Below are 18,797 nucleotides of genomic sequence, written 5' to 3'. Positions count from 1 at the left end.
GGGGAAAAGAAGAATCTCTGTGCCTGCAGTTCCATGGTTTGGAGGAACGCTCAGATTTTGTTACACTTGCCTGAGGATGGCTAAGCAGTCACTATTCAAACCAAGATTGAGCCCTGCGGCTGTTTATGCATATATTTTGACAAAATGTTGGTTACATTTTCTTTTTCTCTTAGAGAAAGGATCCCAAAGGGGAAATTTATTTATGCTGCAGACATATAATCAATGCAAAGTAAATTCAAGAAACCACCCTCATTTCCATTCTTCATAAAATTCTGAATAAAGCAGTCCTTCTATCTGAAGCAGCAGCAAAATGAAAACCTAGCATGTTCTCTTTGACAGAAAAGCCAATATAGCTTTGTTGACTGCACTACCATTCTGATTTTTAAAAGTGAGCCATGTAGACAACCATTTATCAAGCAGTATCTTATCATATGCATATATAACCATTTGGTTAGCCACTATTGAATGTGTCACCACATTGTGCCTGAAGGACATAATACTTCTTTGCCTGATAAAAAAAATATCCAAGAAAAAAGAGAAATTGCAAGATTTTCCCTACCTCTTGACAATACAGTAAAACCAAACAACATGCCATGTGGATATATGCAAATAGTTAAAGTTAGTTACAAAATAACCAGTAATGTGAGTTTATTATGAATGTTCATATATAGCCACCCAGGGCTCAAACTAAAGCCATAGTATTCTGACATAGCTCAATGGAAGACCAAAATAAGAAAAGAAAAAAATCACTCACAGTAGTTCCACTATTCCTGAATTTAACATAAAAACAACAACAGATAAGCCTAAGTATAAACTCTTCAGTGTGTGTTCAACACTTTTAGCATTTGAATTTTTTGTAAAATAGCAATTAATGTATTTTAAATTATTTCCAGTTCTTAGCAAGTGACCCATAGATAGAGGCAACCTAACTGCTGTTGTCTAAACCAGAGCTTTCCAAACTGTGTGTCACAACACATGTGTCGGCAGCAGTGTGTGGGTGTGTCACACAACCGTTCCTCATGCTCCTCCCGGGGCTGGAAGGGGGTTAGTTTCGGTTTTCTAGTAAAACTGAATCACTGTGTTGCAAAATGATGCATGTCTATAAAGTGTGTCACCAACATGGAAAGTTTGGAAAGCTCTGGTCTAAACTCTGGTAATCTCCAGGCTAGACAACTGCAATGCATTGGGGCTGCCTTTGAAGACAGTTCAGAAACTGCAGCAGGTGCAGAATTTGGAAGCCAGGTTGCTCACCAGGACAAGATGGTCCGAGTACATAAATTCAGTTCTGGCAAAACTGTACTGGGTCTTGGATGTATCATACATACAAACCTCTAAAGCGTTTTTCTCAGGCTGTGCTTCAAGTTCCATTAACATCCATTACAATACAGTATGCCAAGTAGACTTATGCAACCTTTCTATGATATTTATACAACTGATTGTCATCTGCATCTATCTCCAAGACTTGTTTAATGCTTACTGATGCATAATGAAGGAAGGCTAATTACAGTGTTGTTACTATGCTAGACCAAACCAAGCAGTTACTATGTGACATAAAGGGGGGAGGTAATATATCAGGCATAAGCTATATTTAATGTAGTGCATGTGGAGGATAGTAGGGAGGTGGTAGGTGATACAGGGAACAGTCAGTATGGAACAAAGCTTCAGGATCTGCAAATCTATGAGACAATCTAATGCACAGGAAAGCTACGAGGTTTTCAAAAGAGAAAATCTAACTTGTCTTTTCTGCAGTTTAAACAGTATTCAGACAGTGAAAGCATTCTGCTGCCACCTACAGTACAAATTACAAAATGGAAAACCCTTTTTTCTCCTAAGCTGGTGGAGTCCACAGCAAAGGTAAAGGAGCCCCTGACCATTAGGTCCAGTTGTGACTGACTCTGGGGTTGTGGCGCTCATCTCGCATTATTGGCTGAGGGAGCCGGCATACAGCTTCCAGGTCATGTGGCCAGCATGACAAAGCCGCTTCTGGTGAAACCAGAGCAGCACACAGAAACGCCGTTTACCTTCCCGCTATTTATCTACTTGCAGTTTGACGTACTTTCGAACTGCTAGGTTGGCAGGGGCTGGGACCGAGCAACGGGAGCTCACCCCGTCACGGGGATTCAAACCGTCGACCTTCTGATCGGCAAGCCCTAGGCTCTGTGGTTTAAACCACAGCGCCATCCGTGTCCCTTCAGAGTCCACAGCAGAGATCATCTATTCAGGTTGCTCACTACAAGTTAAGCTCACTTGTCACTCAAATTGTTTATTAGAGTCACACAAAAAGCAAAATTAGTACTTCACTGCAATATATAGAGGAATGGGATAAGAGCTGAATATTCTGAAGAAATCCATCGAGTGCTAAAATAATGACAATATTTAATGTTAAATGAGAGATAGGCAAGGACTCTCTGAAGGATATGTTACATCCTGCAGAAAGAGAACATTCCTCTGCAGCTGTCACAGATCAAGCATAAGTTTGTGACAACCTATGAGAGGCAAACACATTCAGCTTTAACCTGCTTAACCCTCCCTTTCAAGCAAAACCTTGCTACAGTTTCACCAGTGCAAGATTGCACCAGCAACAACTCTGGCCCCATCTTGGATACTGATCAGCTCCCCCCTATGTTCAAGCAGGCCCCTTCAGAATTCAAGCACCTTCACCAGCACTGGGGACAAGGAACAGGAATCACCAAAATCCTAATACAAACAGAGGAAAGGAATGAGCTACAGAAATCATAGCATTGTCCACCCAGCTGGCAGCACTTGTGAACATTTTACACACAAACGTTCTCCCGTTTGCTCAGGCCTAGCAATGTGCAGTTAGTTACGTAGTGAGATCTTTAGCTCACTTTTCCAGTCTAGAACGGAGCAATCAAGGCAGCTTCTATCTAGTCAAAAGAAATAAAAACAGGATGACAACTAAAAAAACGTAACAATAGCACAAGAAGGGCAACTCCCACTGACTTTGCTAACTGGCACTGATGGAAACTGAACTCCAACTCCAATGGGGAGTCTCACAGAATCCCAACTTGTGCCATAAAAACAAAAACATGTTAAACAAAAGGGGAGGTCAAAAGATTTACAAATAAAAAATGTATCCTGAGACAGGTTAATAATTAATAATAAGAATAAAAATAAGAATAAAAATAGCAGAGCTATGTTAGCCACTCTCTGCTATTATTATTATTATTATTAAGCAAATCTCATGACAGAAGGACTTGTGCTTTCTGGGCACCACAATGAAACAGGTACTGTCTCATGTTCCTGCCAACCTGCATCAGATATCTGCTGAAAGGAAGGGTATAAATCTCTTAAGTAATAAATAAGCATACTTGGGAAACCATATATACATGCAGGTTTTTCTGGTTCCCGTGAGTATCTCCATGTAGATCCAGGAAGCATCTTGTTTAGAAATGGCTATGCAATGAACAAGTATAAGGAAGCACTACTTTTAATAACTAATCACAATGTTCAACCTTATTGTATAGCAAAGCAATATGCAAGTATCAGACCATTTGAATTTACTAGAGAATAATGCTTCAGAAGCACAATGTGCTATCCAGCGGCAAGTTTTCTTTTTAGCAAACAACCTTTATGCATTGACACTTCACACCATTGGAATCATTGCCAATAAAATTGTGTGATGCTGAAAATAAGATTTACAGATTATAGAGTGTCTAAATAATTATTTCATGAAAAAACATTAGATTACATGTAAATTATGGCATCTTCTTAAAGAAGCTTAGAATGTGGGAGGGAATCATGTTTACTTTCCCAGCTCTAGCAGGACAGAGAAGCAGGAAGAAGACTGGTAGAGGCCAGAAATGCCTAGTAAATGCCTGCATTTTCTTAAAGCGGCTTGCCACACACTTTTCTGTTCCTCTCATTATGGGAATATTCATTCCAAAGACTGACAAATTGAGATACAATACAATCTGATAAGTGGGTCAACATATTTTGGGGGTGAGCAGTCTTCAAGGCTGCAAGACCCATGATCTGAAGGCACGTAAGACCACTACCTTGCTGAAATAAAGCAGGTATTTGTTTGGTTGGTACCTGGATAGATACCTGCCTGAGAATCACATGTTCATCACCTTAAACATGAGAGTACAAAGGTGGGATCCAAGTGTAAAGTTTTTATTCATTTATTTAGCCAGAATGTTAAGGTGCAACAGTAAAGTCAGTCACAAAGCAAAAGCCTGGGAGAGGCCAGCCAACTGCAATTTCATGCTGGATACCACAAGCCACACACCAGGATGAGTATAAGAGGCACTACACTTGACCCCAAAATTCTACACAAAAACTACATAAAGACCTAGGTATGGTGATTAAATGTATTAAGGCTTGCACATTTAACATAATACAAACTTTATATGCCTATCCATCCCAGCATTCACCTCTGAAATTTATCCCTATCAACCTCTGCCTTGACAGGCTCGCAGAAAAGAGAACGCAGACCTAAAATCCCTTTTCCCAACAGGAAGGAAGCCTAAATTCAATGCTGATGCAGAACTCTTGCACTGCATTGCATCACTAAGGATTGAATAGTTTAATGAAATCTGATAACATTTAAATTCAAAGATTAATCCAAGCATCTACTGTATCTGCAATAACAGAGTAGTATTTGGATGATGTTCACAGCAGAAAATGCAGATTCATAGAAGATAACTGGCAGCAGCAGCACAGCAGCAACAACAAGGGCAAAAGTAAAAACAAAGCAACACAGATTTTTTAAAGGGATTTGATTTTTTTTTATATTTTTTTGAAAAACAAAGTCATTTTTGAAAAGCACATTCAAAAGCTAGGAGGAAGAGCAGGCAGAGACCAAGAAGAGGTGACGGCAGAAGCAGAGAGATACAGTGGGTAATGTCTACCCTGAACCAGGTTAGACTTCCATTATGGTGGGGTCTGTAAGCATATGCCTTTCCCTGCTCAGCCAGGACAAGCAAACAAAAGATAGTGGTGGATTAAAGGGAACAGTAGTTGCAGCAGCTGCTCTCAGGAGTCCTCCTCCATTAAAGCCCTACATTCCAGTAAAGAACCGGAAAACATGCATGGGGATAGGAACTTCTAGCCACTTCTCTCATCTTTCTACAAGCCCAGAGTAAGAAATTGACTTAACGATTTTTCTTATTACCACTCACTTTTATACTTGTTCTCATAATGTACTTCTCCATTCCTTTGCACCTTGTTGCCTAACCATGAACCACGAGTGTAAACAGCTCTATATGTTTTAATGTAAAGCATAGAGGTATTAGAATATTTGTAGCTCAGTACTGAGAGTGGAACCATCATCAAGGGCAAGCAAGAATGATCAAAAAGAAACTTTTATACTCTAAGAGAAGGGGGAGCTCCTCTTAAGATGGCAATGTCACCCGCAAGTGACATTGGCTAGGTAAAAACAAATGTGTATCAGCAGTATAAGTAAGACTCAATCAAAGCTGAAGTTCTGCGATAGATTTGTGGTCAATCCTAAAACACAAAGGAATTTACCCAGGCAAAAATACAGTAATGTCTGCTCCTTTGGGGGCACTGCTGACCAAAATAAGAGGAAACAATGCACTTTTGTGCTGACCCGGGATAGGTTATGATGTGCCATAATGGACCACTAAGGAAATGTTTTTAGAAAATTTAAATATACATTAATAATTGCTCTGGTTTTGGCTCACTTTTATGTTATACCAGAGAAGTCTAGATGTCTAAGAGTCAAGAATGTTCCTCCATTGCATCTATTTCAACTTTTGGTTCATGACAGTTTTATAAAATACAGGACCTAAGCAAATACAGTGAAACCTCATTTTCCTAGAGGAATCATTCAAAGGTTAGTGCTCTACACTCACACATTACACATAAGGTTTAGTTGAGTTCTACATAGGTAACAGCTGTGATAACAATCATTTCAAATGATCAGTGGCACACTACTCCCAGTAAAATGCCAAATCCCAGGAAAACAAAATTGTGCAGCTTCTTACCTGCAGCTCCTTTGAGACTCTCTCTAAGTGGTTAGTTATCTTTTTTATTAGGTCACTATACATCTGTTCCGAATGCTGCTGGCACACACATTTATACACACAACTGCAGAAATAAATACAGGAACAGTGATGAATTGACAACAGTTTGAAGCACAGAGGGGGAAAAACAAGAAATGTCAAGCCAGTAGAAATTCCACTTCAAATTAAAAGGAAACTTCAGCAATACGCATCCTAAACAAAGACCCTACATATCCATCAGGTTTTGTAGCAGCCTACTACCTGTGCTCCTTACAAACAGCCTTGCAAACACTGAAAAGTTAAGGCTGCCTCATATATAATGTTTGGGATTTTAATAGAATAGCTTGATTGTATCAAATTGTTATGGAAAGCCATCAAATAATTATTCACATGACTGTATTAACATGGGGCACTTTCTCAAGTATATGCACTTTAACCACAGCTTCATCTACAGTGGTGCCTCGCTTAACGAATGCCCTGCTTAACGAAATTTCCGCTTAACGAAAGGATTTTTCGAGCGGAGGTTACCTCGCTAGACGAATGCGTTTTACGAAAAATTCGTCTAGCGAATCGCGGTTTCCCATAGGAATGCATTGAAATTCAATTAATGTGTTCCTATGGGCAAAAAAAATTCAAAAAAAATTCCATGCCTTCCTATGGGATTCGCTAGACGAATTTTTCGCTATAAGAAAAGACCCGTGGAACGAATTAATTTCGTCTAGCGAGGCACCACTGTAATTCCTTCAGAGAGTCTTTACTTCTGAACATAAAGGCATTCCTGTCAACTACTTTGCACTTTCCCTGTTGGGCACAGAATGCTGGTTTAAACCTACAAACCCTCACACAGCGCAGGACCCTTATACCCAGATCTCTCATATGAACCTACGCAGCCCCCGGGGTCATTACAGGCCTCCCTCTCTGTGCCCCCTCCGGAAGTCGGGAGAGTAGTTACAAAGAAGAAGGGTTTTTCGGTGGTGGCCCCCATGCCAACGGATGCTCTCCCTAAGGCGGCTTACTTTGCACAGACTTTGACATTATTTTGGTGCCGGGCAAAAGTTTGTGTCATCAAGAGGCAGAGGAAGCTTGAAAATATGCAGGAAAGTAGAGAAAAGTACTAGTCTGGACACCCCTTCGATGTCTTTCACTTTAAGGAAGTAATTGATACTCCTTTACTTTACTCCTAGGCACTTAAGTGCAGATATTTTACTGCTACTTCTTGGGGGCTGATTGAGTTTTAAAGGTTAGGTGATCATATAACGTTTGTTGGGACGGAGAGATTTTATTGTTTGATTGCTTAAAGAGTTATTGATATCATCGTTGTAGTGAGTTATTTTACTGTGTTTAAACTGTTGGTTTTGGGTGTGGTATTGTTTATAATGTATATTTTGACATTTTGACATCACCTTGAAATGTTCCATATAAGGAGATTCTAAAAATCAAAATAAATAAGGCTTAGATTGAGCTAAGCTAATATTTGTTGGCTTTCCCAGCAATGCGAGCTGCAAACCACAAACAAAATAAGTAGCACAGCAATACCTGCACATTACAAGGAATTAAAGATGCTATTTCTGAACGGAAACTGACAGTTCTGCCACTAGTAGTAACCACATTTCAGCAATCATCTGTGATCAGTGTTCCACGACTTGCTTAAAGTGAAAGACATTGAAGGGGTGTCCAGACATGGGTGTAGGCAGGGGGGCAGGAGGGGGCAGTTGCCCCCCCCTAGAAGCAGGGCCGCTGGCCAGCCTGCCCCGCTGCCTGCCGCCGCCCAGTGCCGTCTCCCTTCTCCCTGGCTGGCTGTGGGGCGGGTGGAGGGAAAGCCAGCCAAACGCTTTGCGCGGCTCTGGGGCTTTCCCTCCACCCGCCCCACAGCCAGCCGGCTAGAAGGGACAGCGATCACAGAGGGGGAGGAGGGGATCGGAACAGCCCGATTTCGGGCTGATCCTGGCGCCCCCTCGCCCCTGCTGATCGCGGAGGGGGAGGAGGGGGTCGGAGCAGCCCGATTTCGGGCTGATCCTGGCGCCCCCTCGCCCCTGCCAGTCGAGGAGGGGGAGGGGGGATCAGAACAGCCAAATTTCGGGATGATCCTGGCGCCCCCTCGCCCCTGCTGATCGCGGAGGGGGAGGAGGGGGTCGGAGCAGCCCATTTTCGGGCTGATCCTGGCGCCCCCTCGCCCCTGAACGACCATGGCTTTCCTTGCCCCACTGTGGCCCCTCCCCCCGTGCCTTAGCTCCACCCCTTGCCCCTCCCTAATTTTGATCCTGGCTACACCCCTGTGTCCAGACTCGTGCTTTTCTCTACTTTCCTGCAGGGTGGATTTGATTGAAATCAAATCGATTTAAATCTCAATTTTAAAACACTAGTCAGTAACATTTGATTTAAATCACTCATTCCTGCTGGTATAATCTTAATATTTACAACCAGATGAAGGTTTCATTTTTGGAATAATAAATTTTCAGAGTAGTTTCACAGTTATATCAAAAATTACTGACTTTATTGGAAGGAGAAAAATAATCATTTCCTTAATAACAATTTAAACAATTTATTTAACTAAAACAATAACATTATAGCATATGTATCCATGTTTAAACAAATCCTTATTTCCTGATTAATAACCTTTGGAATATAATGTAACTTAAATAAAAAACTATCTTTAGAAATATTTTTCCTCCAAAAGCATTTTCTTTTAAAAATCCAATTTAAATTTTAAAAAATCCAATTTAAATCAGGAAAAAAATCAGTTTAAAATTTTAAAAAATCCATTTTAAAAAATCATTTATTTTAATCCACCCTGCTTTCCTGCCTATTTCCAAGTTTCCTCTGCCTCTTGATGACACAAATTTTGCACAACAAAACAAATGGTGTGAAAATATAAGCAGGTCCCACTGCACTCTGATCAGAGTAACTTGCATGAAAAGCTGCTGGTGTAGATTCCACCTAAGACTGCCAACATTGGAAATGGTTCTGTTCTCAGCAATTACGGTATGTAAAGTATGGTTGAAAATCCATCAAAGCCACAAAACCTAGCTGTTCCTTCATCTTGACCTAGAAAATACCACAGATCCAGGGGCATGAAGCCACTTCAGATCAAGCCCAAGTAACAAACCAAAGAATGCTGCTTTAGTATTCAGACCTTCACCAATGTGGCCTGAAACAAAAAGAGGGCTGTCTATGCTTTGTATCCACTTTGGAGCTATATAGGATAGCACCTTCATAACAATCCCTGCTCACAGTGTCATTGTTGGCAGGAACTGCTCTGAAGGCATGCATTGGGGCTCTGACAGCTACCATGATTCTTCATATGCAAGTCAATGGAGACAGGAGGATCCATGTTGGGTGTGGACTTCTTCACTGCTGCCAGCCATTTTCAGGGATGGAATATTTATTTTCTCTCTCTGACAGCTGCCCCACTGTGCACCAGCAGAGAAACTCTTGCTCACATTGACAGTGGCTGTCATGTAGTAAGCAGGTGGATATCAAATTACTCAGAAAATCAAAATCGAGGCTCTATCCTGAGTACAAGGTGAAACAGGTCCTACCCAAAGTACAGAAGTTGGTTCTGAATCAATTTGTGTGTGTCTCCAGATCCCTACTACATATGGCATCAATTTAATCGGGATCAAAAGAGAAATCCATTCAAAGTTATTATCTACATAATTCTTAACATCTAAAGCCTTCATCGCCAAATACTACTGCCTTTAAGAAGTTTCCAAAATTGTAACATCAGCAAAACTATACACGGGGAATATATCTGACAATGCATGCAGTGTTCTCAGATCAAAAGTAAAACAGTAAAATGAAAACAAAATTATATTTAAAAAACAATTATAACACGTGGGACTCCAAAATGCTTCATTTGAACTTTTAAGTACAGTGGAATCTCGGTTTTCAAACATAATCCATTTCGGAAGACTGTTCAACTTTCGAAATGTTCATAAACCGAGGCACAAAGGCCGGCCTGCAAATGTACAGAGAAAATTGAGAAAAATACAGTGGTACCTCAGCGGAAGACTTCCGAAGCACATTCAAAAACAGAAGTATTTACTTCCAGGTTTTCAGTATTCGAGTTCCAAAACGTTCATCAACGGAGACATTCGAAAACCGAGGTACCACTGTATTAATTTCAGAAACACAACTATCACAATTCTCAGATACAATGCCATAACCATTTTTCTACTAGGGTCCTTCCATACCAAACCACCTGATTTTAATACTCGACCGTGCTCTCATGACTCAGATTTTCTTTTTTTTAAAATTGTATGTAGATTATATGAGATAACCTCAAATAATTTTTTAAAAATATTTTTTGGTCTGAAATTGGGTGCAGGAGAAATTTTTAAAATTTTTAATTTTCACACGTTTAGACTAATGCAATTTCTGCGTCAGTTTAGAAAAAAACCTGTTTTGCTTATTTTTCAACCAATTGGGCTTATTTTGGTATCAAAATAAAGCTAATTTTTGTCTCTTTCAAAAGAAGGTAGAAAAATTGTATTACGTGGTTCACCGACCATTCAAAGTGAATTTTAGTCATTCTGTACCTTGGTACGTTCAATAAGCCATAGCACACAAACCACAACTAACACATGCATCATACCTTTTTTTGTAGAATGGGCTAACCATGAACTTGTTATGTTTTAAAAATCAGAAGGGTGTTTATTTGGTGGTAATAAAATATTTAAAAATTAAGTTTTGTTAATTAATAAAAAGCCCCATACGTGTTGGAACCCTTGTTCATTTTATTGTGTAAAACACTTCTGCAATGATATGGTCAAAGCTATTTTGTTTCTCATACATGTAATATGGTCAATGGTGCTGCTTTGGCCACTGTATGCAATATGACGTTTCTGATTCACCAAGAAAAAAAATGTATTTTTTTCTTTCAGATAAAAAAAAGTCTAACAAGTTTCTTGTGAATGAAACCAAAGGATTTAGGGAATACAGTGGTGCCTCGCAAGACGAATTTAATTCGTCCCGCGAGTCACTTCGTATAGCAAAAAATCGTTTTGTGAAGCGGCTCCCATAGGAACGCATTGAAGTGCGGTTTCCCATAGGGTGCCTCGTAAGACGAATTTTTTTAAATCGTCTTGCAAGGCACCCTATGCGACGAAAAAAATTCGTCTTGCGAAGCGCGCCATAGGAAACTTCATGTTGCGAGTCTCCATTGAAATTGCAAAACGCATTCATCTTGCGAAAAATTCATCTTGTGAGGCATTCGTCTAGCGAGGTACCACTGTAAGTCTACATGAGTGTGTCTGTCTTTAACAGGGAAAAAACAAAAACAGCAACTTGCATTGGAATGGATGGCAACATTTTCATGAGTGAGCCTATCTTAACAGGATAAAGTAACATAATGAAATAGCTTCACCAAAATAAATGGGACTACACCACAACTAACTTTATATTGATTGTGTATAACTCTGTATTTCAGCCCCATGTTAGAATTCCCAGCACAACAGAGGAAATGGAAGCACGTGCATTCAATTTCTTTGACACTTGGTACATGGACAGTACCCTGGTCCATATTTTCAAAACCCGAGTGGTCACCTCCTGCTGTCCTTTTCAGAAAGATACTTTTACAGCGGGGCAGATGAAGCACAAGTCAGATGGTGTCAGCTTACAGCAAACAGAATGCTGCTTTTAGTCACCGGGCTGCTTTTAGACAAATATTTGGGTCAGCAATAAAGAAAATTGGTTGGTCATGGACAAGACCCAAACATCTCTCGGCCTCACCCATTTCATGGAGTCATTGCAAAGCTCCATGAGATAAGCACTGCAAAGTGCTGTGTGTACACATAGCAAGTGACTGGAGATGAGGAAAGTAGAGGATAACAAAAAAATTGAAGTTTTAGCGCCAGTGGTATTCTGCCAGCATTACAGCTTCTGTTCATTTCCATGGGGTCCTCCAGTAAACCATGATTCTCAGCCCATTTTATTAAGGGTTCTCAACACCCCCAATGCCAAGCTAGCATTGCCATTAAACCCGTATTTGCTATTAGAGTTGAAGGGACCAACAATCCAATCCCTGCCCAAAATCACTGAGCCCCTTTTAACTAAAAAATGCCACTTCTTATCTCTTGAGGAATTATTGTAATTCATACTGTATTTGGCTGGCCCTTGAATATTCCATAAATTTTCACAATCATAGATGATCCAAGAACTATACCTAAGACATTAACACACTCAGTGATTCTGAGCTAAGGAAATAAAGAGACAAGAGTTTCACCGAAACATAATTCTAAATAACCTTTATGCAGTCCTTGGAACATTAAAAACCACCCAGCAATACAAACAGAGAACCCCTGAGGGGAAGTCTGGTGAAGCATTCTGTTTGGGACAAATCATCCCTAAGTGATGGGTTGAACATATCTATAGATCTGTCCCAATGGGAGAGGGAAGAACTAGGTAACAGAGGTGTAGGGGTACATGATAGCTATTCTAAGAGCTGAAAGCACCATAGTGGAAAACATTATGCCAGAGACATTTGGAGAGAGACACCATTTATAGAGGAGGAGGAGGAGGAGGAGGAGGAGGAGGAGGAGGAGGAGGAGGAGGAGGAGGAGGAGGAGGAGTTTGGATTTGATATCCCGCTTTATTACTACCCTAAGGAGTCTCCAAGTGGCCACCATTCTCCTTTCCCTTCCTCCTCCACAACAAACACACTGTGAGGTGAGTGGGGCTGAGAGACTTCAAAGAAGTGTGACTAGCCCAAGGTCACCCAGCAGCTGCATGTGGAGGAGCGGAGACATGAACCCGGTTCCCCAGATTACGAGTCTACCGCTCTTAACCACTACACCACACTGGCTCTCTATAGGTGTTTATATGCCAATACTAGAAGATTCCAAGACAAGATGGGAGAGCTGCAGTGTTTGGTTTTAAAGAACAGGATAGATATACCGTTGCTATAGAATAGCAACAGGATAGATATTCCATAATGGAAACCTGGTGGAACAAACCAGCAGCACATACCGGTAGTCATCATTAGATTCAAAGTCTACAGAAAGCACAGGAAGTGCATACTAGGGATGACACAGCACTGTAAGTCAAAGAGGACATAGTCAAAAAAGCTAGAATTCCCAAAAGGGACAGGCTCCTTTACAGAACCACTGTGGGTGACACTAGTAACTTAATTGTTGAGGACATACTGTCATCTCCCACCACCCTAACTAAAATTGTGAACTTGAAATTATGAATCCAAATCAAGGAAGCATTCTAAGGAGGAAGTGCTGTAGTAATAGGAGACAAATTACCCACAGATTAACTGGGTGATTGCAGTCAGGGATGGAAGTTTTCAGGATGCCCCAAAATATCTGCCCTAATGGAACTGATCAGATGGGAAGAGACACAAGACTTAAATTTAAGTGGTAAAGAGGGGATGTAAAGTGCTGTTGAACCGAATACATACTGTATGACAATGCTATCAAGTTCAACATATATGGAAGTGGGGAATTGCCAAGGAAACTGAAAGCAGTCACAAATACACTTCAAAAGAGGAACCTTCTCAAAATTCAACAGAAGTGCAAAAAGGGAAGTTGAAAGGGAAAGTCAAGAAAGTAAAAACTCTTCAAAATGCTTGGGAGTTATTAGATGCTCAGCCAGAATGTATGCAGCATTTCAGGAAAGGTTCCACCTTGGTCAAGAGGACAACAGCACAGGTACAGGTAGGTAGCCGTGTTGGTCCGACGTAGTCAAAACAAAATTTTAAAAATCCTTCCAGTAGCACCTTAGAGACCAACTAAGTTTGTCATAGGTATGAGCTTTCGTGTGCATGCACACTTCTTCAGGTACCAAAGGATAAATGGACATAAATCTGACATCAGGAATCACAAGACAGAGAAACCAGTAGGAGAACACTTCAATCTCCCAGGACATTCTATACAAGATCTCAAAGTATCTGTTTTATTGCAGAAAATTTTCAGAAACAGACTGGAAAGAGAAGTTACTGAATTGCAACTCATTACCAAGCTTAAAACCATGGAGAGACCTGGTCTGAATAAGGACACTGGATTCTTATCTCATTATACATGATAAAGCTGTCTTTAGCACCTCACCCCTTGCTTTTTCCTGCAAGACCAATTGCAGCCATTAACGGTCGTTAACAATCATCAACAGGTTTACCACTCCCATCAGCCAATCACCCATTCCCACCACCCTTCTGAGTAATACCCCTCTCCACCTTCTGACTATACATAGGGTCTGGTGACTTCTGTTTCAGTGTATCTGAAGAAGTGTGCATGCACACGAAAGCTCATACCTATGACAAACTTAGTTGGTCTCTAAGGTGCTACTGGAAGGGTTTTTTAAATTTTGTTTTAACAGCACAGTTAGTGAGTGGAGTCAAAGAAAATGAAAGTCCTGTCCAAATGAAGAGATCAAAATAAATGAAAGCAGACGGGAAGGGGTGCAAAGAAAAAGACATCACACAGCATGTCACTAAAATAAGTAAGACCAACAGCAAACATTCTTTAAACATACCAGCAGCAGGAAACCAGCCAAGGAGGCAGTTCATTTTTTGAATGGCAAGGAAGTCAAATGTGTGCTAAAGGAGGAATAGGAGATTGCAGAGGAGCTGAATGATTTGCTTGTTTCCACAGAAGACAACATAGGGCAAATCCCTATACCTGAACTAACTTTCATAGGAAGAGAGTCCATTGAACTAAAGCAAACAGTGGTGGCAAGCGATGAAATTGTAGGGCTTACTGACAAATTGAAAATAAGCAAATCACCAGGTCCAGATGGCAACAAACTAGAGTTCTTAAAGAACTCAGATGTGACATTCTGGATATTCTGTATTCTGTCTCCAAGATCAGCCTTCATACCCAAGCATTGGAAGGTGACCAACGTAACATCAATTTTAAAGAGAGATCCAGGAAGTGACAGACCAGTTAGCTTAACAGCTACTCCAAGAAAACTGGTAGAAGACATAGTATTACCAAGCTTATAGAAAAACACATATTGATGAAGAACCAACATAGCTTCTGCAAAAGTAAGACCTATCTAACAAGGTAGAGGTTATAGTATTATGCATATCCTGGAAAAAACAGCTTTTTCCTCCTTTTGTATGCATAACCCAAGATTAACTGAAAATATTCACCTTACTTTCCAATACCTTCCAATAAATGAAAGCTTCAAAAATGTGTTACCTGGTTCATTTTTTATCATACTTTTATCCTGTCTTTCAACCTTAAGTCTTAAAATCTATTAAAATGAATATTGTTACCCAAGAATGCAATACTAGTGCATTAAAAGTAGCTTCTGTGGCATACAATTGATATACAGCAAACCTTAAATGCAAACTAATTTATTCCAGAACCATACAAAGCTTGTAAAATTTTCTTACCTGTATATTTGTTCATAGGAGATGGGGATGTAGTCACCGGGACACTGAGTTAAAAGCTGATCTATGGCACTATCCAACTTTGGCCAGTATGTGCTCTTATAGTCTTCTATTGTTATAACATTCATTACTACAAGAGAAAATAAATTATCTTAATGCACTTATGGAACACAACAGAAAGAATGATAAAATAATTGCACCAACATTCTTAGCAACATCTGTAAAGCTGTCTTAAATTTAAATCACCTCTATAATGCAAAAAAAGTATTTTTTGAGGTGCAAAAACGTATTTTTCACTGTGGTACAAGAACAAGAATTTGTTCTCATCAGTGTGCTAGAGTTATTAATATGTTTCTTCCAACACAAAACATGTTTAAAGACAGACATTATACATATGCACCTAACCCCAAGCCAAACCATGGCGAAATGTGAACAAGCATGTGGATACTCAAAAGAAAAATTTGCAGTCATTGTGCCCTACTCTGGACCTGCTGCTACCTGGAACAGAGCCATGGTCTGGCTTAGCATTACATCTCAATCCACATTTATGGTCCTTTTTGCTACAGACAAATCATGAGCTATAACCAAGGTTTGTTCGTGGCTTACTGCTCATTGTTTGTGCAGTGGTGAAAATTCAGATGTAACAGTAAGGCAATCTATGGCTTGGCTCTGAATAGTGTGGCAGCAGAGGACACAGGCAAAGAAGCTGATAGATGTTTGCATTCGATTGCTTCCTGAAACACACAGATGTTTACATAGCAATTTTCCCAACTCAAATATTTATACTTTTCTTAGTAAAACAATAGGGCAAACAACATGCACTTCCATAAGCATGTGTGTGCACGCATGCAAAAGTAAATGCACATTGGGTAACTATTTATGCTTTTATGTTGTTGAATTGTTTTTGTTGATTATGTTTTATTGTAAGCTTCTCTGGAAACCTACTGGTACAAGAGCAAGATATTGTTTTATATAACCCAGTTTTTCAAGCGCTCCAAGTGCCTTGCATACTCTATTAAAACAATCCTTCCAACTACCCTGTAAAATAAGCCATATGCAATGCCAAACATAACAAAATGGTTTGGGGATCGGGTTTTTTAAAGGACTATGTTATTCTGCATAAATCTGACTGTTGGTGTTTAGAAGAACTGTACAGCCAAAACAATACCCACATATGTAGCCAAACTAGGGAGGGCAGCAATTCATGCACACACTGTGATGCTATCAGGGAAACAGTTTAAGCAGCAAGAAGCACCATCCTCAGCTGGAGACCATATGGTGACTGGCATATGAGAGCAGTCTCTAGCGTGTATAAGCACACAAATTCATGTCACCAGAGATCAGACACACGTCCCATAGTTGGTTATCTCTTAACATTTCCATGTGTAGAGCTTTATAGCTGTGGAGCAACTTGGACAATAATCATGAACCTACAACTGAAGAGAGCGCATCAGCTCCTCACCTGTTAAGACAGGTACAACCAGAATCCCATCACCCCAGGGAGCAACTGTGGTTATTACCCGCCCCTGCCCCCCCAAAAAACCATCCCTTCACTAAGATGCGAGGACAGAGCAATGCTAGAGGATTTACGGCCGTAAACTGAATGTCGGTTTCTGGGAGCCATTATTTGTGGAGGGCCCTGCATGTGGGCATCCTGGGACATCTTTGGGTGGTCACATGAGAACAGGATGTTGGACTAGCTGGGCCCCTGGCCAGATGCAGCAGGGCTCTTCTGACGACCTTAAAAAATGGCAAATGGGCCGGGATGCCCCATGCCTGCCCCCTTTGCTGACACTCCTGGTTCTGCAATGAAAGGGGGAGCACGAACCGAGCTGGCCTCCTCCGCTCTGCCCAGCTCCCCAACAGATCGACCGTGTTGGGGGCAGGATGGAGGTGGCGCAAAACACGGCCGCCTTGGCCTCTCTCTCACTCACAGAACTTGGAGGCCGAGGGGTTGATGTTGAGGTTGATGCTGGCGGCGGGGCCCCCCTTGCCCGGCGTGGCTTCGCATCCCTTCCCTGGCCCGTTGGCGGCCTCGGACATCATGTGGATCTCCAGCTCCTCCTGGGGCGACAGGGAGGCCCTGTGGGGCTCCCCGGGGGACGGAGAGCCCGGCCGGCGCCGCGTCTGCCCATAGGTCCCTCCTCCTCCTGCGGCTTCGGCCGCAGCTTCCCAGTTGTTGTGGTTCTGGTCGTCCATTAAGGCCTCGTAGCTGCTGCTGCTACTACTGACGCTTCCGCCTCCTCCTCCGCCGCCGCCTCCTCCTGCTCCTCCGCCGCCCCCCTCCTCCTCCATGCTCTCCTCCTCCATCCCGACAGGCCTGGAGGGGCCCGCTCTGCCCGGGCAGGGAGGAGGGGGCGGGCAGGGAGAGCGCGGCCTGTCACAATCGCCTCCCGCCCATCGCCGAACGGCGCTGTCGCGTCTCCAGGTTACGCGGAACGGCAGGCGGCTGCGGCTGCTTTCAGGGCGGCTAACTCCGGAAGCGGATCCGGCCTTGGCAGCCGTAAAGCGACCGTCGCCTGCGCACGACTCTTTCCGACGGCTCTCCCCACCCTTAAGCAGTAGTTTACGGCACAGCCCGGCCCAGTTTGCTGCCGCGGGGCATTCTGGGAATTGTCGTTTATGATTGGCCTCCCCGCCATGACACAAGAGGCAAAGGATTCCAGAAAACCTCGAAGCTGCTGTAGCACTGGGGGCGAGGCAGGGTCGGAAGTGGTAGAATAAACACTCTTCTTCTTTCCCCGCCTCCCGCTTTCCTGCTATGTTATGTGGTGCTAGAGGTTTCCAAGCCCCAAACTGAATATTTTGTTGGAGGAGAGCAATTCTGAAAAGTGAGGAAAGCAGCCTCCGTCTAACAAATCCCTTTACAGTGCAGGGGGCAGAGAGTTCTTTTTTCTTTTATTTAACCACAAAGCAGGTGATCTCTCATTACGCCTAGATCAAGCATAGACGAACTCGGCCCTCCAGATGGTTTGGGAGTACAACTCCCATCATCCCTAGCTAACAGGACCAGTGGTCAGGGATGATGGGAGTTGTAGTCCCAAAACATCTGGAGGGCCAAGTTTGCTTATGCCTGCCCTAGATGCTCACTACCTGCTACAGACTCCAGTGGGTCGGCTCCCCTCCTCCATTTTACTTTCCTTGGTTGCTGTCCATATTTGAGGGCACCCTGGGCAAGTGGTGGGCTTCCTTTCCTAGCAGGCAGGGGCAAAACTAGGCTTTTTTCACCTGGGTCAAAGACCCAGTTTGGCACACACACACCCCACACACATTTGTGTACACAGGCTTAGCATACTGTACTTAGGTAGTGCCAACAGGGCCCACAACTGATGTCAACCCTGAGACCCCCTTTATTTTTTAAAAAAGACTAGCACACTGAGCAATGAAATTCAGCTGCACCTAGTCACCCTTTGATTGCCCACAGACTGATCTAGTGTCACTGTTTCTAAGTATATGCAAAGTTCAAGTTTACT

General features: G+C 42.0%; 1 protein-coding gene across 6 annotated transcripts in view; it reads right to left on the bottom strand.

Moving 5' to 3' along the window:
- The window catches only part of CACUL1 (CDK2 associated cullin domain 1), a 37,879-nt gene extending 20,001 nt beyond the window's left edge, over nucleotides 1–17,878 (bottom strand). For all 6 annotated transcript variants that reach the window (XM_088670520.1, XM_088670522.1, XM_035137871.3 and 3 more), the window contains exons 1-3: nucleotides 17,259–17,878; nucleotides 15,328–15,454; nucleotides 5,973–6,075 (exon numbers count right to left, since the gene is read on the bottom strand). In XM_088670520.1, coding sequence (XP_088526646.1) covers nucleotides 5,973–6,075; nucleotides 15,328–15,454; nucleotides 17,259–17,634 — 606 coding nt within the window. In that variant the 5' untranslated portion in view covers nucleotides 17,635–17,878. The remainder of the gene's footprint in view (nucleotides 1–5,972; nucleotides 6,076–15,327; nucleotides 15,455–17,258) is intronic.
- Between the last annotated feature and the right edge of the window lie 919 nt (nucleotides 17,879–18,797).

This window comes from Zootoca vivipara, chromosome 5 (assembly GCF_965207765.1).
Source record: "Zootoca vivipara chromosome 5, rZooViv2.hap1.1, whole genome shotgun sequence".
Taxonomy (NCBI): Eukaryota; Metazoa; Chordata; class Lepidosauria; order Squamata; family Lacertidae; genus Zootoca; species Zootoca vivipara.
Note: the sequence above shows the minus strand (reverse complement) of the source record. Positions and strands in the feature narration are given on the sequence as shown.